Source organism: Aspergillus flavus, chromosome 2 (genome assembly GCF_009017415.1).
Source record: "Aspergillus flavus chromosome 2, complete sequence".
Classification (NCBI taxonomy): Eukaryota; Fungi; Ascomycota; class Eurotiomycetes; order Eurotiales; family Aspergillaceae; genus Aspergillus; species Aspergillus flavus.
In genome coordinates, this window is record NC_092409.1 from 1207134 (window position 1) to 1229283 (window position 22150).

General features: G+C 48.5%; 10 protein-coding genes across 10 annotated transcripts; 6 read left to right on the forward strand and 4 right to left on the reverse strand.

Annotated features, from left to right (window-relative positions):
- Positions 1-171: 171 nt before the first annotated feature.
- F9C07_2197835 (carnitine-acylcarnitine carrier protein) lies at positions 172-1482 on the forward strand (the record flags this gene model as incomplete). Its single annotated transcript, XM_041284552.2, has 5 exons — positions 172-277; positions 476-487; positions 535-671; positions 757-1385; positions 1452-1482. 5 exons carry the CDS (start codon positions 172-174, stop codon positions 1480-1482), a joined length of 915 nt encoding a protein of 304 aa, XP_041142254.2.
- A 550-nt stretch (positions 1483-2032) lies between these two features.
- Positions 2033-3605, forward strand: F9C07_9818 (putative 40S ribosomal protein S2; the record flags this gene model as incomplete). Its single annotated transcript, XM_071511948.1, has 3 exons — positions 2033-2207; positions 2283-2495; positions 2575-3605. The coding sequence occupies 3 exons, from the start codon at positions 2033-2035 to the stop codon at positions 3603-3605; spliced, it is 1419 nt and encodes a 472-aa protein (XP_071363597.1).
- A 1174-nt stretch (positions 3606-4779) lies between these two features.
- Positions 4780-5480, reverse strand: F9C07_9819 (putative high expression lethality protein Hel10; the record flags this gene model as incomplete). The annotated part of the gene is made up of 2 exons (XM_041289310.1): positions 4780-5083; positions 5152-5480. The coding sequence occupies 2 exons, from the start codon at positions 5478-5480 to the stop codon at positions 4780-4782; spliced, it is 633 nt and encodes a 210-aa protein (XP_041142255.1).
- A 3415-nt stretch (positions 5481-8895) lies between these two features.
- F9C07_9820 (putative phosphoglycerate mutase family protein) lies at positions 8896-10013 on the forward strand. Its single transcript, XM_071511949.1, has 3 exons — positions 8896-9144; positions 9253-9475; positions 9596-10013. The coding sequence occupies exons 1-3, from the start codon at positions 8907-8909 to the stop codon at positions 9702-9704; spliced, it is 570 nt and encodes a 189-aa protein (XP_071363598.1). The 5' UTR covers positions 8896-8906; the 3' UTR covers positions 9705-10013.
- A 315-nt stretch (positions 10014-10328) lies between these two features.
- Positions 10329-12302, forward strand: F9C07_2217336 (putative 60S ribosome biogenesis protein Rrp14; the record flags this gene model as incomplete). The annotated part of the gene is made up of 3 exons (XM_071509688.1): positions 10329-10523; positions 10627-10710; positions 10818-12302. The coding sequence occupies exons 1-3, from the start codon at positions 10509-10511 to the stop codon at positions 12300-12302; spliced, it is 1584 nt and encodes a 527-aa protein (XP_071363599.1). The 5' UTR covers positions 10329-10508.
- A 648-nt stretch (positions 12303-12950) lies between these two features.
- F9C07_9822 (23 kDa subunit of putative NADH-quinone oxidoreductase) lies at positions 12951-13862 on the reverse strand (the record flags this gene model as incomplete). The annotated part of the gene is made up of 3 exons (XM_041289311.1): positions 12951-13081; positions 13145-13410; positions 13579-13862. The coding sequence occupies 3 exons, from the start codon at positions 13860-13862 to the stop codon at positions 12951-12953; spliced, it is 681 nt and encodes a 226-aa protein (XP_041142257.1).
- A 180-nt stretch (positions 13863-14042) lies between these two features.
- On the forward strand, positions 14043-15189 carry F9C07_2277009 (putative acyl carrier protein). The gene is made up of 6 exons (XM_041284557.2): positions 14043-14420; positions 14518-14535; positions 14625-14705; positions 14770-14818; positions 14893-14931; positions 14998-15189. Exons 1-6 carry the CDS (start codon positions 14211-14213, stop codon positions 15003-15005), a joined length of 405 nt encoding a protein of 134 aa, XP_041142258.1. The 5' UTR covers positions 14043-14210; the 3' UTR covers positions 15006-15189.
- Positions 15190-18467, forward strand: F9C07_2277010 (Golgi phospho protein 3-domain-containing protein). The gene is made up of 4 exons (XM_041289296.2): positions 15190-16355; positions 16450-16696; positions 16770-17263; positions 17322-18467. The coding sequence occupies exons 1-4, from the start codon at positions 16086-16088 to the stop codon at positions 17370-17372; spliced, it is 1062 nt and encodes a 353-aa protein (XP_041142259.1). The 5' UTR covers positions 15190-16085; the 3' UTR covers positions 17373-18467.
- Positions 18468-18601: 134 nt separating this feature from the next.
- On the reverse strand, positions 18602-19729 carry F9C07_9825 (putative zinc-binding oxidoreductase; the record flags this gene model as incomplete). The annotated part of the gene is made up of 1 exon (XM_041284550.1): positions 18602-19729. One exon carries the CDS (start codon positions 19727-19729, stop codon positions 18602-18604), a length of 1128 nt encoding a protein of 375 aa, XP_041142260.1.
- A 198-nt stretch (positions 19730-19927) lies between these two features.
- Positions 19928-21918, reverse strand: F9C07_1187398 (actin filament organization App1-like protein). The gene is made up of 2 exons (XM_041284551.2): positions 20118-21918; positions 19928-20055 (listed from the first exon to the last, which is right to left on the reverse strand). The coding sequence occupies exon 1, from the start codon at positions 21388-21390 to the stop codon at positions 20158-20160; it is 1233 nt and encodes a 410-aa protein (XP_041142261.1). The 5' UTR covers positions 21391-21918; the 3' UTR covers positions 19928-20055; positions 20118-20157.
- Between the last annotated feature and the right edge of the window lie 232 nt (positions 21919-22150).

Genomic DNA, 22150 nt, shown 5'->3' on the forward strand with positions numbered 1-22150 from the left:
CATTACTTCGCGCCATCGTTTATTCTGATAAGCACATCGGGGGACCTGTTTTTTTTATATTCTACATTCTCCCTGCTCCATTGATCTTTTTCTCTCCTCTCCACTCCTTTCTGCTGTTTCAGCTGTTGCCCCAATTGCCCCCGATCAACTAGTTACTGAATCATCGCCAATATGGAAGAGAGGGCACTCGAGGACTTTGAGAAGAGCGACGGAGCGCTGCGCACCATTAAGGATTTGGGTGCTGGTGCAGCTGGTGGAATTGCTCAGGTTCTTCTTGGTACGTTGTTGAGATCATTGTCAGTTCTACAGGGTTGAGATACCCTTTGTCATTGCAATTTGGTTTATTACGTGTAGAGTCATAGTTTTTGTAGTTTCGCGGGAACATCTGTAGTACACACAGTGTGCTTCTTTCCAATTTGTTTATTTTGGTGATTTGTGAAATAGCGTTGATGATGAGTCGCTAATCATCGTATAGGACAACCCTTCGGTATGTACTATAGCCGGTGAGGTAGTGGAGCAATCTAACCCCCGCAGATATTGTCAAAGTGCGGTTGCAAACAACCACTCAGTATGCCAACGCCCTTGACTGTGCGAGCAAGATTCTCAAGAATGAGGGTCCCGCCGCGTTTTACAAGGGAACACTAACCCCCTTGATTGGAATTGGTGCCTGTGTAAGTGCTCCAATAACCATTATCTCTATCGGAGATCCGTTATTCTCAGTCCGAGTTCGAGAGGCTAGGGACTGACTCTAACCAGGTTAGCGTGCAATTCGGTGCTTTCCATGAAGCCCGGAGGCGTCTGGAGGAATTAAACAAGAAGAAATATGCCGATAGTAGCCTTTCCTACGGGCAATATTACATGGCTGGCGGTTTCGCGGGTATCGCCAATTCCGTTCTGTCTGGGCCTATTGAACATATCCGTATTCGTATGCAGACCCAGCCGCACGGCGCAGACCGGTTATACAATGGCCCTATCGACTGCATCCGTAAGCTCTCTGCTCAGGGAGGCGTCCTGCGGGGCCTCTACCGTGGTCAGAACGTCACCTATCTCCGTGAAATACAGGCTTATGGCATGTGGTTCTTGACCTTTGAATACTTGATGAACCAAGATGCCAAGCGCAACAATGTCAAGCGCGAGGATATCTCCAGTCTCAAGGTCGCCACCTACGGTGGGTTGGCAGGTGAGGCGCTTTGGTTGAGCAGCTACCCATTCGACGTTGTGAAGAGTAAGATGCAGTGCGATGGCTTCGGGGCTCAGCAACAGTTCAAGAGCATGACAGACTGCTTCAAGAAGACCTATGCAGTCGAGGGTCTTGCTGGCTTCTGGAAGGGCATTGGCCCCACTCTGCTGAGAGCTATGCCTGTGTCGGCTGGAACATTCGTCGTGTATGTTCATATGTTTTCCTTAATTGGAAGCCTCCCGTGTGGAAGTTGCTAACAATTGGACTTTAGTGTCGAGCTTGCCATGAAGGCAATGGGTTAAATCAACTGCCCCGAAATTGACCCCATTGTTCGTTCACGTTATCTTTTTATTTACTACCACGAATTATTGATATCCAATTTTCGTTCGAATTCAACAATAAGGGAAAAGCTATTAGACTTCCTTTTTCTTTAACACGCACAGTTTGGAGTGGCTTGTTTTGGTCATTCGGTCTTAGCATTCAGGTGATAGATGGCTCAATTTATGGATATGATGTCCTCATGCGTTCAATTCTTCCTCTCACCTCTGGTCCGTGATAGCACTGGCCCTTGAGTTATACGAAAATGTTGTTTCAATAAAAACGTGAGAACCTGCTCCGAATGGGAGGTTTTCTGGGGGTTTTGACTCAACAGCTACTCTGTAAACTCGATCGAAACCTCGTGAGAATGCACAAACTGTACTCCGTATTGCCAGTTGGTTGAATGTAGCGCGAACAAAACGTACGAGTTTCTATTCGATGATCAATGTTAGAAACAGGATACCTTGCCTATGTGTATCCCATCTTAAACCTCGAGCCGACAATAATAATATGGGGTACTCCGGAGATTGAAGTATGAATATCAAAACGGGTATAGCGCTGTTCCTGGATGCCTCAGGCAGAAGGCTCGCCAAGCCCGACATCAAAAGTTCGAGCGGAAAGATAACCCAGGAAGTTATTGCTGGTGGTAATCGGCTTCACAACCTAACACAGCACAATATGATTGCCCGGCAACTGTGTATGCGGCAGAGTAAGCTTGACTACGAATTGCGATCACATCAATGGTCTTTGAAGAAGGAAGTCCGCTAATTGTTCTCCGACTCAGGCCGCCAGCTTCATGCCTTCAACCGCCAGGCTCGGACTCTGAACTCGCTGAACCGATTCTACTCAACCGAACCACCAGTCGACACCACACTCCAGACCCGTATCAAGGAGCGTTCTGCTGAGATCGAGTCCCGCTATCAAAATGATGCTGTTCCCGAGAGAATCTCAAGGAGGCGCGCTGAGCAGTTGGCCTGGAAGGCACGAGGCGAGCGAAGTAAGCCTTCGCAATTTTACATTTCACAAGGGTAGTCATCCTTGGAGCATGTCGACTGACTGTGTGTTTCTTTTCATAGAATTCAAATTCCAAGACCTTGGCAGCAGCGTGACAGACGCGTACAAACCAGAGGATATCATCCGGAACCCTCCTAAGCCTTCCGACGTTACCCTTGAACTGCTCCTCGCTTCTCAGACACACCTCGGACACTCGACGTCCCGCTGGAATCCCCAGAACTCGCGCTACATTTTCGGTATTCGAGACGGTATCCACGTCATCTCCCTGGACGTGACCGCGGCGTACCTGCGTCGTGCGGCCAAAGTGGTAGAGGAAGTTGCAGCCCGCGGTGGATTGATCCTCTTCGTTGGTACACGGAAGGGTCAAAAGAGATACGTGGTCCGCGCCGCAGAACTGGCCAAGGGCTACCACATTTTCGAGCGATGGATCCCCGGCAGTCTGACCAATGGACAGCAGATCCTGGGCCACTGCGAGACCAAGGTCGTGAATGCTATGGATGAAGAAATCCCCAAGTACAGGGAAGCCCTGGCTGACCGCTCGGTCCTCAAACCTGACCTGGTGGTCTGTCTGAACCCTCTCGAGAACGTCGTCTTGCTCCACGAGTGTGGTCTTAACAACGTCCCTACCATCGGTGTCATTGACACGGATGCTGATCCTACCCGCGTCACATACCCTATCCCCTCAAACGACGACAGCATGCGTGCCATCGGTGTTATCGCCGGTGTCCTGGGACGGGCAGGAGAAGCCGGTCAACAAAGGAGATTGGAGAATGCAAAGAACGGAGTCCTAACCTACCCACCCATCACTCCTGAACACCTTCTCTCTCCCGAGCGTCTCGCCGAGCTCGCCCAAATCGAAGCAGGAAACGTCGCCGCCAACGCCGAGGCTGCCGAAATTGCCAACAAGCTCGACGAAGCCGTTCAGTCCATCGAAACTGAACAGGCCTCGACCCCCCAGGAAACCTCGCAGTCTACCGAATCCCAACCCGAGCCCCAGACCCAGGTTCCTGAAACCGAAAAGCCCGCCGAACCTCAACCAGAACAGCCTCAAACGCAGGCCCAGGCCCCGGAAACCCCCGTTAAAGACCAGTAATGAAGAGCGTTTCTTTGGGCGTTACTCTCTTCCTCCTGTCTTAATTTCTTTTTTCCAACCTTATCTCTGCGCACGTGTGAGCCTTGAAGCAAACTTATGGGACTGTAACTGTATAGAACATTGTAAATTCCTTGATTCGCCTGGTGTTATAACAAACATGTATTACCAATATGACGCATTTACTGCCTCTTTTCTCTACCATATCGGGTTATAACTAAATACTGTTTATCTATTTGTCATGGAAACAACTACATTACTCTATACTTGGAAATTACTATCTAGAACTGTAGTACATATAGGATATGCATGTCGCATGTATACATTTCAAGTAATGCTGGCAATTGAGGTATTTACTTATCTTTAGTGACCTACGTAAAATACCAACCAGTACATATGATACACATGGAAAGAACAGAACGCACAACATAACGTAGACCAACCTAAACCCGAAGATGTCGATCACTATGGAAAAATATCCCGAAGCGAAGCAAACTATTGGGCCCTTGTGCATTAGACCGGAACGTTAATATAGGGTCATGGCCACGACGATGAGAGAACCCCGCTTCAATGAGGTGGCCTTCGAGTTTTCGTCAGATGAAGGGGACTACTACGGGAAGGAGAAATTATGACCTATCCTTACGATCTAGAATCGCACGGAGGTAGTACAAGTCGTTCAATTGGTGGTTTGTTAGTCGCTTGGGGTGGTGGATGAGGTGACAGTTGCATGTAATGTGGGTTGATTAGTAGTCCCGAGTGGGTGGTGGGTTTTGTCATATTTAATACGATAGGTATCATTTGCAGAAGGAACTGTGTCTACTCTGTAATCTTGGCTATTTACTTTGTTGTGAAGCTGGACGCTAATATCCACTTTGATTCAAGTAGATAATAGTCTAATTCAAGATAGCAATAGTTATAATTGTAAAAAAAATAAAAAATAAAAAAGCCAGTGAACAACGCGTCTCATCGTAAGTGAGCTAATAAGCCCAGATGCAGCAACAAATCGAAGAGAAAAAACAAGAAGTGTATCCCCAGAGCATGTCCGTGTAAGCAAGGCAGACTGAAAAACATAAAGAACGTGCGAACCCGGCCGAACGAGATAGAAGTCGAAAGGAGCTAGTTCACGTATCGCGGAAAGGGATCATCGTGGAAAGGTGAGGTGACAAGAACGGGTTTACTACTTCTTGAAGAAGCCACCAAGTTGGTCCATCATACCGGAACCACCCTGCTGAGAGTGAGGGGCACCATATTGGCTGCCACCGTAGCCGCCATACTCTTGCTGCTGCTGCTCATGCTCCTTCTTCCCCTTGTACTTCTTCATGGCGTCCTCCGCGATGGAACCCATGATCGCTCCACCAATTGTACCGAGGAACCCGTGATCAGCCTTGTGGCCAGCGAAGCCACCGGCCGCACCACCGGCAAGAGCACCCATGAGGCCACGTTCACCCTCCTGAGCACCGCCGGGAGCCTGTTCACCAGAACTGTGAGGAGAGAAGTTAGTCGGTTGGACCACTAGAGTAAAGGTGGGTGTTGATAAAAAGACACATACCCTTCGTATCCACCCTGCTGACCATATCCTTGCTGCTGGCCATAGTGCTGCTGACCACCGTAAGACTGCTGGTGGTGCTCGGACTGTCCGCCGCCGCCGTAGTAGTCGTTGGCGGCACCAGAGCCGGAGCTACCGCTATGGCTGTTGTATCCCTGATCGTATCCAGAAGACTGTCCGTAGCTCTGCTGATTGTAGCCCTGTTGACCGTAGCCCTGCTGACCGTAGCCCTGCTGACCGTAGCCCTGTTGACCGTAGCCCTGTTGACCGTAGCCCTGCTGGCCTTGGCCGTAGTGGCCGCCCTGCTGGTTGTACTGATCGTAGCCAGACATGATGTGTAGTGTAGAGTTGGTATGTGATGGATGAAGAAAGTTTGAATGGATGAAGAGTGATGGATAAGTATGAAATTAAGATCGAGAGAACGGGGCTGTTAGAGCCTTTTTATAAGGAAATGGGTTGGCCACTTGATAGGATGATCTATTAAGAGCACAGGGCTGAGTTGCTGATGACAAGAGGGAAAGACCCCACCATGAGCCCAAGGCGAATCTTCCCCGTGTGCCAAGCCCCAATGTTTCCACTTGTTCCCAGCGCCCAATAATACCAGATTCGGTACGCGTACTGTCAACCTGCAAGGCTGTGCGTGTGCATGCGTGTGTGTATGTGTGTCAGTGGCGTCTGCCCGTCAACTTTGTCACTCCACACAATGACTGTCCTTTCACCTGTCACTTTGTTTTAGTGTGTCATTAAGGTAGTTCGATGGCTTCCAAGACAGATTCACATCAAGCGCGCGGGGTGGCTGTGTCACACTGTGGCCATGTGTGTGTCCCGTGCTTACAGGGCTGAGTAACGCAATCGGTATCATAATGACCATCTCAGTATGGAGTTATGCCCCGCCAAACTTCTAACGATCGTCACGATGTTACCTCCATTCGGTAATTTTGAGAAAATTCGCTGCCCCTCGTCTTACTCGGCTGGTTGCCTACGAACCCAAGGCTCTCGGCGGAGAAAAGAATGCCTCTTCAGGTCTAGTGATACAAAGCCGAGAATGAGCAGAACACCACTAGTGCATCTTTGTTGTCATTTAACTGGTGCAGTTGATCCCACATACTCGACTCGGTAGTAATTCATTCCTCAATCGTATGTAATATGTACTGATAAGTTGTACTAAGCCCCGCCATTGTACACAGTAGGTACTCCGTACATACAGTGGCACCTCACAGCCACACACTGCGGCTGTGCCCTATCAACAACTGCATGACGTCAAATTCTCTAATTAATTGCAGGATTCAAGGAGACTAGGACACACTACTCCGTATGATGATCTTATTATGATTGCAGCGCGAGAACAGAAGCTTCTATTCTCGGAACCTCGGGTTCTTGAAATTTGACAATTTATAACTTGCGGTCCGGGCTTGCCGAACCCCTCCGGCACAACTCGGGTGAGTGCATAATGGATGTATTATACATACATACATACTGTACCAAGGAACGCGGTAATACCGACGTTCCTAACAGGCAGCCATATTCTTTGCGTTTCTCCTTGCTACTACACTAGGTACCTAGGCGAGGTCGTTTACCGATTTTGGTATGAGTACGTACTGCCCATAGTGGAGAGTAGCTAATCTACCTGAGGGGCGAAGATGAACTATAATTGGATACTGTAAGCGCTACTCCTAAGATAGTTTCCAATATCCCGGGCCTCTCAGCCCTTAGCACCAGCCGGCTCGAAGAACAAGCAGCGACGAGGAGCACGAAATTCAGGAACACGCTGCAAGTATAGCCTCATTGTGTTCGTCCCTGAGTTCTAGACTCTCGGCAGCTTCCGGGCTCAGCCACGGTCCCTGATGTTACTGTGAGTCGATCTACGTAGTGTCGAGAGCCGCTAGCTACATATGGCAGGTTTATGGTGGCTGGAGAGCCAGCCATACAGAATCACGTATGCCCCGAATAGAGTCGCCTTGCACTAGTTTCGTCATCGGGCAAGATTTCAGCTGCTATCTACCAACGCGCGAGGCTGAGTTTCTACAGCACTCTCTTGTTATCGAATGTCTTTGCGGCTCATTAATACTAACCAAAACAGAGTCGTCGGATGACGGCTGGATATATATCTACATATCCCGTACATCCCACATAAATCACGCATGTCGTGCAACTTGCCAAATTTCTTGAGCTATGTCATCACCAGCACATACTTGGCATACATTCAAGTCACTGCCTTATCAATGAACTCTTCAAAACTCTGAAATCAACATCGACTTCTTCTGAGAACCTCAGATTCTATCCACATACCCGTGATGAAAATACTACTATCAGTAGGCTAATACTGCCAGATGAGATATTTTCAACTTGCTCTCCTTGCTCTCCTTGCTCCTTACTTACATCAATCAGCTTGACTTAGCAGCTAGCAGTAGGGCTGAGCGCGGCGTGATGGAAGGGCCCTATTTCTACTATCCCAGTATTGTGCAAGCAGCACAGCTGAAGTTTTCTTCTGGCCGGTGAGGCCTAATTCCAAGAAATACAATCAAGGCTTCGATTTACCGTGGTTGTTTGTATGTCTTGGTGGTGGATATGGGTATCATGGGTTGTGGATATGGTACGCAAGTACTCAAATTTGAATGATTAAGGGCCACAGATCCTAGTACGATGTTAGTTGTGTATATATGCTTAAGAGACCTGAAAAACCACCCAGAATGACTATGGGAATACACGTTTCTTGCATCTAGCTGTGGGGTGGTACATTGTACTGTATAGCCTTGTCTCAAGTAATTACCATAGCTCCAACAAACAAGATCTCAGTACGGATAGAATCTGACTAGCAAACAAGTTCTTTGAATGTGAAACCAAGCCTTCCGAAACATTCCTGGGGAATGTCCTGCTCGAAAATAGGGGTCAAATATGCGGGTGATAGAGTTTATTTCATACCCAGTTACTCATAGCCAAATCTTTCTCTGTTCTAATTCTTATTGAAATTCAAATTCTTTGTCACCCAACGCAAGAGATCAGCCCTAATCCTCCTATCATCATACTAACAGAAGGTCCAAGCTTCCCACCACTACAAGATCTACATCCCACACGCGCAAACTGCGGGTCACCAGAACACAAACGCAAGGGAAAGAAAAATAACAAAGCGGCCTTCCTGCAATTTCACAACATCTTAGTCCTTGAGCCGAAACACATTTTGAAACCCAACCACACCAAAGATCCATCGCGAAAACAAAATATCTCAACTCAAAATTCAGACGTCTGGAAAAAGCCCTCATCATGTGACTTCCGCTGCTGCATGGGCGATCAACAAGACGGCAGATTTGGATTGGCAGGGTCATACTCAGAGGTCCAAACTATTTACTTTTTGCGGGTCGCGGCTGACCTCCTAACAAACCACTCACCTCATATTAGTAGGGTGTTTATTGAGCACCTATGACGAATGGCTCTTGAGCTCACCTCATGGTGTTCGTCGTGGTATCCACTAGATCGCATATAAAGCTGTTCATAATAGGCAGATGACCCGATCATCACACCCCCTTGCGCCGAATGATGTAGGGCTGCCGTGCGGCTGGCGGAGATAATTTTGCGGTATGGGATGTTCGTGCGATATTTTTTTTTTGTTGTTGTCGGGCTGCTTTTTCTTTCTTTTTTTTTCCCTTTCGAAGGTACGGAACTTAAAAGGGGTTGAGCTCACCTGAGCTGTTTTTGAAATGCTTTTTTCCCCTTCTTTCTGTTCTCTGGTTAGGCCTATAGATTAGGTTAGCTGGCACAAAATGGCTACTACTCTTTATTTATATTTGCATCTTGTTCTTTTCTCAGCTTTCCACGGTTTAACTTATGCCTCTTACCCCCCAACAGTATATCTCATCCGTCATGGCGAAAAGCCAGGCGATCCACTAGACAGTGGACTAAACGCAGATGGCTGGAAACGAGCTGAATGCGTCCGGGAAGTGTTCGGAGAAGCTTCACCCTACGATATTGGCTATATAATGGCACCGCATATTAATAAAAGCAAGTGTTCTCTGCAACTCTACAAGCTTCCCCTATCTGAGCACTACACACAACACGCGAAGAAAACAAGTACCCACCCGTATACAGGATAACTAACCAATCCGATAGAAGGAGAACACAGACGCTCCTACGAGACCGTTCATCCACTAGCTACAGACCTCGGTCTAACCGTCGACACTTCCTGCAAGCGGAACAAAGTCCACTGCGTCGCAGAAGCAGTCAACGACTATGACGGGCCCGGCAATATCCTGATTTCCTGGCGGCATGGAAAGATGAGAGAGTTGGTTCAGGCGTTGGGGTATGATGATCCGCCTGAGTATCCTGAGGATCGGTACGTTGATCTCGCTACCCTTGATATTCCTCTTGATATTGGTCGTGGTGGTGGGAGAGCTGGAATAAAGCGTTGATTATATGAGGAGAATTCTTAGTACTGACCAGGTCTTTCTTGCAGGTTTGATTTGATCTGGACCATTCCGTTCCCGTATGACAATATCACGGACATAAGGAGCGAGGACTGTCCGGTGTTAGATGTGCCCGAGGAATTGGCAGTTGATCTCTGATGATTCTTTGCCTGTTGATACAACTTTTTATACCCATAAGTGAGGAGGTCAGGTGGTTATATGCTACATGGCTGGAACCAGTAGCCTAGGCTTAGATGCAGTACAGGAAGCGCATATGAGATACGGGAAAGATTCTCCCTACATACATGCCACTATACCTGTTATCGGATAAAGTATGGAAGATACAGCAGGGTGTTTTCGCTTCGGAGCTTGCAAATGCATCATAGGATTGGATTGAATTTATAGCGGGGTGCCAATTGCGTCATGAATTTGTGCTGAACTCAAGGGATAGAATGTCTATTTGCTTTCTTCATCTCAGGAAGGATAAATTGGATCAATAGGGTGTTCAATTCTGACTGTTAAGTTGTCACTGTACAACAATAGAATTTTGATACCTCATGTAGGGCAGTCAGTCAGGCTGAATTCGGAGTGAAGTAAATTGTCTCATGAGGAGAAATGCTGTAGCGGTAGAATGATATTTGACCACAGACTAAAGCAATTCTTTCAATGACCAATTCCGGCTTCAGTTGAACTTAAATAGATCTATCTGAGATACTCAACAAATAAAGTTAAATTAGTCGACATGATAAGTCAGCAAGCCCACGATGTGGCAGGCGGTGAACCACTAGCAAAAAGCAAGCGGAGAAAAAGAATGCCAAGATTTCGAACCGCCCACCCAATTTTTTCGAGAGTTATCGCGTCCATACTACAAAAAAACCCCCCTCAACGTCCAGGCGACAATCACCCAATCCTACATAATACCCGGAACGGAGCTACTGTGAATCTCCGATTCAAGTAGGAAAAATGGATGATATCGAGGTATGTGGGCTTTCTTCCCCTTGTTCGTCTATGATTCTTGTGGTATGGTATTCCGGTCCCAGAATTGAAAATTGACGATCGGGATTTTTTTTTGGCTATATAGGATCGGTTGCGTAGCCACGCCCAGGCTTTTGATGGTCTCTTGTCGTTGATTCCGGCGAAATATTATTATGGGGAGGATGGTAGTGTATGTGATTCTACTGCCTGCTGCCTTTGATGCCTTTTGTCCCGTTTTCCCCACGGTCTCCGGCTTGTTCTGCGCCAGGCGTGGCTGACCACCCATATCCTTCATAGGACCAATGGAAACGCAAGAAGCAGACGAAAGAGGAAGCTCGTGAGGCGAAACGGGCGAAATTGGACCCCGATGCCGCGAAGACTGCTAAAGACGTAATGGAAGAGAACGCCCGGAAACGCAAGCGTCAAGAAGAGGGTCATAATGAGACTGCATCATCTGAGGATGAAGATCTCGGCTCAGAAATGCCTAAGGAAGGCCTGAAGCGGGCCGATGCGGCAAAGAAACAGAAGCAATCCGAAGACTCGGCGAAGTCGGAAGAGGCAGAAGCCCGTAAGAAGCTAAAGGAAGAGAAAAAGGCACAGAAGAAAGAGCAACAAAAAGAGAAAAGAAAGGCTAAAGAAGCCTCTAAGAAGGAAAAGCTGAAAGAACAGCAAGACAAGGAGGCTAAAACCCCTACTGCCGATGCTGCACAGAAGCCAGAGTCGAAGCCTGCCAGTGATAAGAACAAGAAGCAAGAAAAGCCACCCGTAAAGGATGACGATAATGATGACGACGTTGATGAAGAAGAGACCGAGGGTCTCGCTCTCGAGTTTAACCCAGAGCAAACAGAACAGTCTTCCTCTTCTACCCCTAACTCCCCTGGATTCGATGCCTCTGCCCTTCAATCTGGCGCCTCTTCGATATCTTCCATTGTCCCACCTTCTGCTCCTAACGATGCCTCTAAGAACCCATCCGATCAAAAGCCCCTTAAGTCCACACCCGAAGAGCTGAAACAACGACTACAGAAGCGTCTTGATGAGCTCCGCGCAGCTCGTCACGCAGACGGGCTGAACGGCAAGCCCGCCAGAAACCGCCAGGAGCTGATCGAAGCCCGCAGACAGAAGGCAGAACAACGCAAGGCGCACAAGAAAGAGCTACGACAGAAAGCCAGGGAGGAGGAGCAACGGTTGAAGGACGAAGCATTGGCCCGCCGCTTCTCCCCAGGTGGCTCGGGCTCCCTTCTCGCCTCACCTCGCTCCCCAGCAGAGTCAGTGGGCTCCAGCGCCGCCAATTATTCCTTCGGCCGTGTCGTCTTCGCCGACGGCCAGGCTGCTGATCCCAGTCTGAACAGCGTGCGCGATCAGCCCAAGCGCCATGGTCCCCATGACCCCGCTTCGGCCTTGAAAGCCGTTGAGGCCAAGAAGGCCCGATTGGAAAGCATGGACGACGAGAAGCGTGCTGAGATCGAAGAGAAAGACATGTGGCTGAACGCTAAGAAGCGCGCTCACGGTGAACGAGTCCGGGATGACACTTCACTGCTGAAGAAGGCTCTTAAGCGCAAGGAATCCGCCAAGAAGAAGTCCGAGCGTGAATGGAAGGAGCGCATAGAGACCGTCCGCAAGGGCAAGGAAATGAAACAACAAAAGCGCGAAGACAACCTCCGGAAACGCCGCGAAGAAAAGGGCAACAAGGGCAACAAGGGCAAGAAACCAGCCGCAGGCAAGAAAAAAGCTAGACCCGGCTTCGAGGGAAGCTTCAAGGGCAAATCCGGTGGGAAGAAATGAAGAGTGACCAGTATGTAATACCAACTTATGTATCTAAAAAGAAAGATATCCTTCCGCAGCAGCCCTTCTTGATGAGCACTTGCTCTGCGGAGAACAAAAGTGATCAAAAGGTAAAAGAAAATTGAGGAGTGTGGGAATCGGTGTTTGGGCTTCTTTGGGGGGTTATCTTGTTATTTGTGCATATGTGCATAGGCAGCGATTCACCTGTTGATATTCATAAATTTCAAAGGAGTTTTCTTGGTTTCATCTCATCTCCTTAGTAGAGGCCCTTAGAGATTTGAAACAAAGGAAAATGAAGTATTCTCAGATTTATTCCCTAACAAAAACAGTGTAGAAAACAAAAACAAGCCATGCGGGATTTCCCTCCAACATCAAGACAATAAAAGAACAGAGCCGGAATTCTAGTGACTGGGATGCCCTGTGAACCCGACTAGTACATCTGGTAATAAAGCAGGCTAAGCGTTAGATATGTACAAAGTGGGAAGATGAGGGTGTCAACCCTTGGATATCCTCTGAAGGAAAAGTTTGTCTTTCCCTTAACTGATTTTTATGATAGTATTCTTTTGAACCCATCTTCTAAGGTGGATTTACGTGATGTGACACCTGATTCAAGAGTGCCCTTGTGATATGAAAGCAGCTGGTATTGTTTTAACGGTAAGGAGCGTCAGCTCTGGCAGCGGCTGCAATTTCAGGCTCCCACTTGTCACCGTTGGCCAGGAGCTTCTCCTTGTTGTACAGCAGCTCCTCACGGGTCTCGGTGGCATATTCAGCATTGGCAGCTGTGTCGTAGCATGTCAGTCACGGCATTCAAGAGATATAATCTCAGGATGGCTGGTGCTTACTCTCAACAATGGCATCAACGGGGCAGCTCTCCTGGCAGTAGCCACAGTAGATACACTTGGTCATATCAATATCATAACGGGTCGTCCGACGGCTTCCGTCCTCACGTTCTTCGGCCTCGATGGTGATAGCCTGAGCAGGGCAGATAGCTTCGCAAAGCTTGCAAGCGATGCAACGCTCCTCACCGGTGGGATAGCGGCGCAAAGCGTGTTCGCCACGGAAACGAGGAGAGATGGGACCTTTCTCGAAGGGGTAGAAGATAGTGTAACTGGATTATGATATCACATCAGTCAAGCTGTTCGACCGGTCGAGAATCCCAACTAGCATGTCCCAGCATGGATTCAAGATATACAGCAGAATTATATGACAGCGAGGGATACCAATTGGCCCTAGGCGTCTGAAAGGGCTTGATAGTGCACGGGAGAAGGCGACTTACGGTGGTCTGAAGAACTGCTCCAACACGACGTACATGCCGCGGAAAATCTCAGACATGAGGAAGTATTTGCTGGCCTTGTCCAAGGAGGAATCGGTGGTCTCGTCCCATTTCTTGGGGGGAGCCAGACGGAAACCGGATGGAGGGGGACCAGCTGGGGTCGCAGCCCGGCACACTGAGGAGGAGAAGTTTGCGGTTGAACCCAAGGGACGGAAAGAAGAGGTCAACAGAGAAGGCGCAGGCCGGCGGTAGGTGACCAGCCTCGCGACCGACTTCGAGGAGGCCATGGCGGGGGATGAGATAGCGGACTGGAGAAGAGGAATGGAGTGGTGAGGGGAATCAATTGGGGGGTCAAAGTGGGAACAGGACAACTGGGAGAGGTTCACGAAAGTCGCTTTTGGTGGTTTGCCGGCGGCTTAGGTCATTTCTTTCTGCCGCCCCGTGATTGGCCGGCCGCAGGTTTTTGCTTCCCCCGAGCCGCAACGCCAAAGCAGAACTTCAGAAACTCCATTCTCCAAAGTCCATCTTTCCTACCACTCCCGACTTTACTTTCTCGTCACCACCGCCCTCTCTTTTTCTTTTACCTAATTCCCAGGCAATTGCGCCTTTCTTTCACTTCCTCTTTAACCGACATAATGTTCCGTTCCGCTGTTGTCCGCTCTTTGAGGGCCTCCGTGCCTCGTGCCGTCAGGGCCCCGGCTACCTTCCAGATCCGCAGCGCTCCTGCCGCTCAATTCGCTCCTCGCTTTGCCTTCCAGGGCGTTCGTCTCTACTCCGCTCCTGCCGGTCTTAACAAGGAGGAAGCTGAGGGTCGGATAGTCAACCTTCTGAAGAACTTTGACAAGGTATGTCGAGTTACTTTCCCGCCTCGGAAACGAAGACCATCCCGGAATCATCTACGGGAAACTTGAACGATAGCTAATACATCCAATTACTGTATAGGTTTCCGATGCCAGCAAGGTTAGTTAACATTTTGTTGTCTCCGGGCGCTTGACGGACCCGTTCAGACCCGCACACAGAACGGTGAACTAAGGGATTGAATCTGTCAGATCAACGGCTCTTCTCACTTCGCAAACGACCTTGGACTTGACAGCTTGGATACCGTTGAGGTTGTTATGGCCATTGAGGAGGTATGGATATAGCATATTCACTATTATACTGGCCTTGAGTTGAATATTGATGTTTTTCGAACAGGAATTCAGCATTGAGATCCCCGACAAGGATGCCGATGCCATCCACAGTGGTAAGTCTTATCTGAACCCGGTCCTTTGATGGGCAAAATACGGTGACTGTTTATATACTTATCTTTTGATACAGTTGACAAGGCTGTTGAGTACATCCTTGCTCAGCCCGATGGTAAGTCATACCTTGCTTTGACACTGTCAACGCGTATGAGTTATCCACGACTAACTAGTACCGCAGCCCACTAAATTATGTAATACGAAGATCTGAATGATTTTGCGGGTTAGATAGAAAAGAAGGGGATGGTGGCGTGCATCTACATGGGGTCTCAGCGTGGAAACGCTACTTGTATGCTGATACATGCCGGTGTTGTTTCACCCTATTATATCGTGTATATCATCTTAAATGCAGTTTGATTGATTACTTCTGGGTGTGGGTTGCTATCAGGCTACCTGTGGACCTCGTTATGCGCCAATATCTCGATATAGACCGCCGTAGCATGTAGGATTGGTGTTATATGGTTGGTGATTGAATTGACGCGGGTCTCAAGATGTCTCAAGATGCATTGAGCATGTTGTATATACCGCCCTCTTGAAATTAAGACAATTTAGGAGTGGATCTGAAACCGTGTTGCTCTGACGACTTTCACAGAGGATGACGTGGAGCGGAACCAGTCGAAGAGAAGAGAATAAGACACTATTTGATAAGGAATATTTCAAAAGATAGAAAAGAAACCACCTAGCGTGATGGTCTTCCTTTGATATGTGTAAATTAGTTGATTTCAGTGGTAGAAGATTCGCAAGGGAGAGAGCGACAATGCTTTGTATAGAGATTGGATTATGGGTCCCTCCAGGTTCAATAAATTATGACATGTTTTTTGTGGTCCGTCACCGGAGAAGCATTGACGCTAAGAGAGGAACAAAAGTTGGAATGAGCCGTAACTTAATATCAATTGAGAATTCCTTTTAACTCCAAAACCACCATCGGAGTTTCTATTCTGGTGTCTGTTTGGTGCAAGGGATTCCATCTGGTCCGCCTGAATTAATTCCTATCGATCGACCGTTTCGGGACAGTTCCAGTTGCACACTCTCCGCCTCGTGTCCTTCTTCCTCCTCTTCCTCCCACTCTTCCCCCCCCCCTGACAATTTCCCGCTCAGCAAACTTTCGGGATATTCTTCCCTCACCCGTCACAACCACGCTACCTTCAAAGAACTGGTAAACGGTCTATGTCGCAGGTCATAGCGGTATAGATTCCGGTTCCTGACATTCTTCCCGACCGTTCTTTCGCTTCTCCTTTCCGCTCCCGAACTCCGATCCCCTATCTCCTCATGGCCTCAGCCGGGGGCTTGACTCGCCGAAGAGGTGGCGGTCGAGTCGCTGGCGCAGACGAGAACGACGACAGCCGAGTCTCCTCTCCGATCTCCAGAAATGGCTCTTCCTTGGATAACCGTATCCCCGAGACGTCTTTCACCAGTACCGAGAATGGTCACAAGATCGCATTCGACCCCAGAGACCTCAGCGAGACCGAGGAACGAAGCAAGCAGCCCAAGCTGACGCTGATGGAGGAAGTACTACTGCTGGGGTTGAAAGATAAACAGGTTGGTCTCGCGCTCTCATCTACTCGTTTACGCAGGGGAATGGCGCGTTGCGAGGCCCAATCTGAATGCTGACACCGGGTCGGGAAATCCATAGGGTTATCTGTCTTTCTGGAATGAGAACATTTCGTACGCCTTGAGAGGATGTATTGTGATTGAATTGGCCCTCCGCGGTCGTATTAGCATGCAGAAGGATTCTTCTCGACGGCGCTTTCCCCTGGCCGATCGTGTGATTGAAGTCGTCGACGATACATTGACTGGGGAGGTCTTGCTGGACGAGGCGTTGAAGATGATGAAGTCGAGCGAGAAGATGAGTGTGAACTCCTGGATTGATCTCATGAGCGGTACGTGCGACTTGATGCTCTCTATGTTCGATGTCGGAGAAGGTCCAGAGTGCTAACGGGGGACGCGTGGCAGGTGAAACATGGAATTTGATGAAGATTGGCTACCAGTTGAAGCAAGTGCGCGAACGTCTCGCAAAGGGTCTTGTCGACAAGGGCATTCTTCGTACCGAGAAACGCAACTTCCTCCTCTTTGACATGGCTACGCATCCTGTCGCCGACGGCGGCGCGAAAGATGACCTCCACCGTCGGGTGCGCAATGTGTGCAGTAATAGAACGGTCATTCTCCCGCCTAACCAGTGGCTTCCTGAGGACTCTGAGTTCCGCTACCTTCGGACGATCACGATGGTATGCGCAGCTTATGCGGCGAACGTACTGGAAAACGCTCTTGTCACAATGAGCCACGAGGCTCGGGAGAGAGCCTTTGCGCAAGTGGATGAGTTACTGGCAGAGTATTCCCAGTGGCCATTTGCCCGGCGGGCGGGTGGCTCGCAAGCAATTGGGGCTAATTTGGCGGGAGCAATCAACGAGGAGGTCACCAAGGCCAAGGACAGAGAGCTTCAGTTGGAGGTATGCTCATTTTCCTTTGCAGAATATTGACTCGCAACCACTAACAAAGACCCCACAGATTGTTGCAGCATGTTTGAGCGTTTTTACTAGACTCGATTCCTTACTTTAGGAGCTTTCATCTATCACCCTCCTATGTCCTTCCACCCTTTGCCCTCTCCGTCGATCTTACTTATTCCCCTGATCCCTCTCCCAGAAAATTTCAGCAGGAGTTCTTCTTTTCCTTTGCTATTTTGGCTACTTAGCAGTAGTTTCCGGTATGCGGTTGGAATTGGGCGAAGTGACTTTATATGATTCAGCCGTCGAATACGGTCCAATGCATTATTCTACGAATGTTCGATTTCTCTGATCTCCATCGATCTGATTCTTGTCTGCTTATTCATGCTTTTTCTCCCCGTCGACCACGTTAGCATTGCCAGCATATCCTTTCCATTCAGATGATAAGGGCATGTTTATTCCATAGAATCGCGCACGAAGCATACCTAGCCATCAACGCAAGCCAAACTCATGGACAAAGAGAACCAGAAAAGCACAAGAGAAAGGGAAAAATACAACCAACCATTCCACCGTCCTTCCGCATCCCATGTCCCGATTGATAAAAAACGAAGCCCAACTGGTTTGCGGCTCGAGAGGGTATGAAAAAAAGGAAAGAGCAACGGACAAAGGGAGAAAGTAGGAGGAGAATAGGCTGGAACAGTGTCTTCATGATTTCCCCTTTTCCATCCTGTTTTATCATGTTTCCTTTTTTACCCTTCTTGTCTACGAGCTTACCTTACTTACCGATTTTGCCCATCTAATGAATCAATTAACTTCTTTTCTTCTTTACGATGTTCATTCATTGATGGCTGTTTCTCTTATCTTTCTTTCTCTGGTCTGAGGATCACTGTCTTATTGCCTCTTTTACTACCTGTCTTTTGGATCCTCTTGTGTATATCAGGTTTAGGGAAGGAAGGTATTGACTATTTCGCTCTCTTGTGGTGTGTATGCTTGAATTTGTCTATTTCCTCTTTTTTCTGTCTTGGCTGGCTGTGGTTTGGGAGCTATTTTCTCTACGTTCTGGTATGTCGTTACTTGATGTGAGTATTATTGATATAAATCGTGTTTATGGTTTGTTTTCTCCGTCTCCGGTTGTGTATATTTATGTTGGAGTAAGTCGTAGATCAAGACTTACAATTTAGGCTACGATATTTGAAAATAACAGTGTAGCATTCTACATAAAAGTCAGAAAATTGAACTAAATGCCGCTGGACACTAAGAAATGGTTGTACATACTGAATGCGAACAAACGAGGAAAGAAGAAGAAAAATAGTAGAAATATGAAACAGAGAAAGATAAGGGAAATCAAATGTTCACCCGGAAGACCATCATTCCTCCCCGCCTGCCTCCACCAGCGCCAGCAGCCTCAGACGCCAGGACATCCACTCCATGGGCCAGATCCACGAGACACTGGACCCGGCCTCGGATAGAACCCTCTTCGACCAGTTCCGCAATGCGAGTTAGTGCTTTCCCATCCGGTTTCAAGGCAACGAATCGACTGAAGAGACCTTGCTTCTGATTCTGGGCTTCTCTGTCGGCGGTTTTGGGCTGCACAGCTGTGTCGTCTACGGCGGTCAGGACGATGCCGTTATTTTTGACGACGTCAGATGAGTGGGCGAGATTGAACATCTGTTCTCCAGCGCAGTCGAGGATGATGTCGACTGGTTCCCATTTGTTCTTGCGGAAGATCTTGGCGAGGTCGAAGTCCTGTGGTAAGGGGAGCGCGGCGTCGATGACCTCGTCTACTTTGATTTGATCACGTAGGAAATCGTCGTGCTCTGGGCATGAACAGGTGGCGCAAATCCATGGCCGGTGGTGTGGGAATAGGGATTTAGCTCGGAGCAATTGAAGCGCCTGGGCAGCGACCTCGTTGTCACGGGCGTTGGTCACTAAAATGCGCAGCTTATGACGTGTGTCGCTAGGGTCGAGACCCCCATATGTGAACAAAGCCTGCCATGCTGTGAGAGCAGGTCCAGGGATGGTAGATGCCTCGGCGGCACTGATGTTCTTCGGCTTCAACGCGATCTCATCTTCGGTTGCGACTGTATAGTCTGCCGCGGCGCCATCACGGGTGTTGCTAATGAGCCCGAAGACGGTGTCGGAGATTTTGAACTTTGGACCATCTGGTTTATTGTGATCTTGAGTGGGAGTGCTGATGACTATGCCGCAATAGTTGTGTAGGGGAATCTGAGGGATTGATTTCGATGGATGGAGGGTTCGAGCGAGTCTTAGTCCGTCATGAGAGAAAGCCGCTGTTTGAACTTTAATGAGATACTGATTTGCCGCTGGCTTTGGTACAGGAAAGTCCGTGTCGAAGATAATCCCCGAATCTACCCTGGGCGCATCCAAAGCTGTCAGATCGGTGATGGCAGTAGAAGCCGGTCGGTGATATAGGGCTCTCATAGTCCCCGGGACGAACGTTTGCTCGTCCATAGTGGTAGAAAAGGGTTTCGCTGGCTTCATTATGGTTCAGTGTATGGCGTATGTGTAATACGGCGTCGGTATTTCTCCTACTCTAGTATCTCTAATTTATTTGAAGACTATGACCCCGACCGGGGCAACGAGTATATAACTCGTCAACACAACTTCGCGCCTCGATTGCAATATTGTGCACCAAAGGGCCGTCGAAAGCGGTTATGACCGTCCCATGAAGTCAGTTTCGCAACTCTCATTTAATAGTCAAGTTCTGAGTATGAGATGTGGGGAAATCGCTGCACTTTTGATGTAGATAATCTCATGTTGACGTAACTAACGAGGGTCTACTTCCGCTTATATCAGCAACAACCTTTTAGTTATAGTTCGCCTGAAGGTTGCAACACACCATGCAGGGTAAACTTGTTGTTGTGAATATATCCTTGCAGTTAATGCGTCTCGTGAGAGAAATGCGTGGTAGTGTCAACGTTCAAATTAACCAGGAAGTCGAACACTGCTTCAGGTTGTTCGAATACCTTCCATATTTGGTCGGGAACACCCTGGAAAGCTGCCTTGAATCTCTCTGGAGAATTTTGATCTTCTAGGTGTGGAACATCGGGTACTTTCCTGATCCAAATAGCGCGGATCCAGTGCGGATGCCTCTTATAGATCTCTGCGTATGCTTCCGGATCCTTTTGGGTTGAGTCGCCGATACAAATGACTTCTCGCTGAGGGAACTGGCGCCGGATTTTCTCGATTTGTTTTACCTTATATTCCATGGTATTTACTGTGAATGACTTGACCAGTTCACTTATATCCAGCCATGATGAATCTCTGAGAATCAGGGTCCCAGGATTGAAATGCGTATGAATAAATGTTCGCAAGAACGGATACAGATTGTACGGCGAAGCAGATACATAGAACCATGCTGGCGCAAGTTCCCTGTGCATGTGAGAGTATAGCTCGGGCATTCCGGCAATAGGCCTCGGCTCTTCGACAAAGGTTGTTCGAAGGATTCCAGTAGACTCGGAGGTTTTGGTATACTTGATCGTATCATCGATGTCCGATATCACGAGCCAACCGTTCGGGCCAGCGAAGTAGGTTCGCATTGCGACATTGTCTCTCGAGCCACGGAGATACGAGCGAACAACACTTCCATCTGTAATGTGACGGCTGCCCATATTCACCACCTGACTGCTGATGCCATTGCTGTTTGTGGGACCAAGTTGCTGGATGATCGTAGTGCTATTCGGCTGCGGAATTTCGAGCATCATCAAATGTGCAGGCATAACATGATACAGGAAAGGCTGTAACCGTCGTGTTATTTGATGGCGTGTCTCCCTTTCGGTGCCTATTTCTCCGTCGAGGCCAATGAGATCCGCAATCATGGCAACGATCTTACTCATGTCCTTTCGGCTGTCCCTTCGAAATACACAAGCCACGACTTCTGCGTGCCACGATTCTATCAGCCCCTTAGCATTGGGGGAGGCGCGTAGGTATGCGGTATTATCGAACAACCACACTGTATGCTGCCGGACATCTACTGCTTGCAGTGAAGGCTGCTTCCATAGGAAGGAGGTCAGGAAGTATAGCATCGAATCTCTCCTCCACAAGCGGTCTCCTAAGCGTCTGAGATTCTGAATGACTGGGGGATGTTTTGTTTGAGCGTTCAATGAATCCATCCTGAGGTTGTTTCAAAAGATCTTTTGGCGTCAAAGTAGAGTAAGAGGTATAGCAGTCAGTCGAGCGATGGTAAATTTGTGGTTTAAGTGAATCCGGAGTGCTTCGTGCTGTGAGAAAAAGATAGAGACTATTAGTTCACAAGACAAGCCCGGAGTCAATTGTGGTGATTTTCCAGTGTCTATTCTTTTATATCACCTAGCACATATGTGTAAGGCTGATAGTCCTCCTGATCTGCGCATACACCTCATCGTATTGGTTCTGAGCCACGGGGCAGTGACCCTTCCCCGTTGGTTCGGCGGCAAATTAATTTGAGTCATTATCATCAGGAACAGTCAGGCGAACTGACGGTCAGGGCGAGCTTTCTCTAGCGGGTAGAAGATTAGCTGTGACCGCGAATGAAAGAGGTCGTCTGTCGTATAGTCCGGCGAGTGATGGCTCATCGCTTGGCGCCCGATACAACCAAGTCAGCATGGAGTTGCTTGTGACCCTATCAGATTTCTCGGTTTTTCTCGGCGCCTGACCATCTTAAGGCACAGTGTTGAAGGTGATCAAACCAATGTCCACGAAAGTCAGTTTAGACGTAATGCTGCAGGAACGTGGGTCTTCAGTGACGCTAGCCAGTGAACAGTCCTGCTGCTACTATGTGAATGTTTCCCATTTCCCCCTTGCTTCTTGCCCCTCGGGTTCTATTTGTTGTCACTTAGCACTACCGTCGTGTCGCAGGGTGAAGGAGAGAAGATCTAGGCGGAGCAGATCATG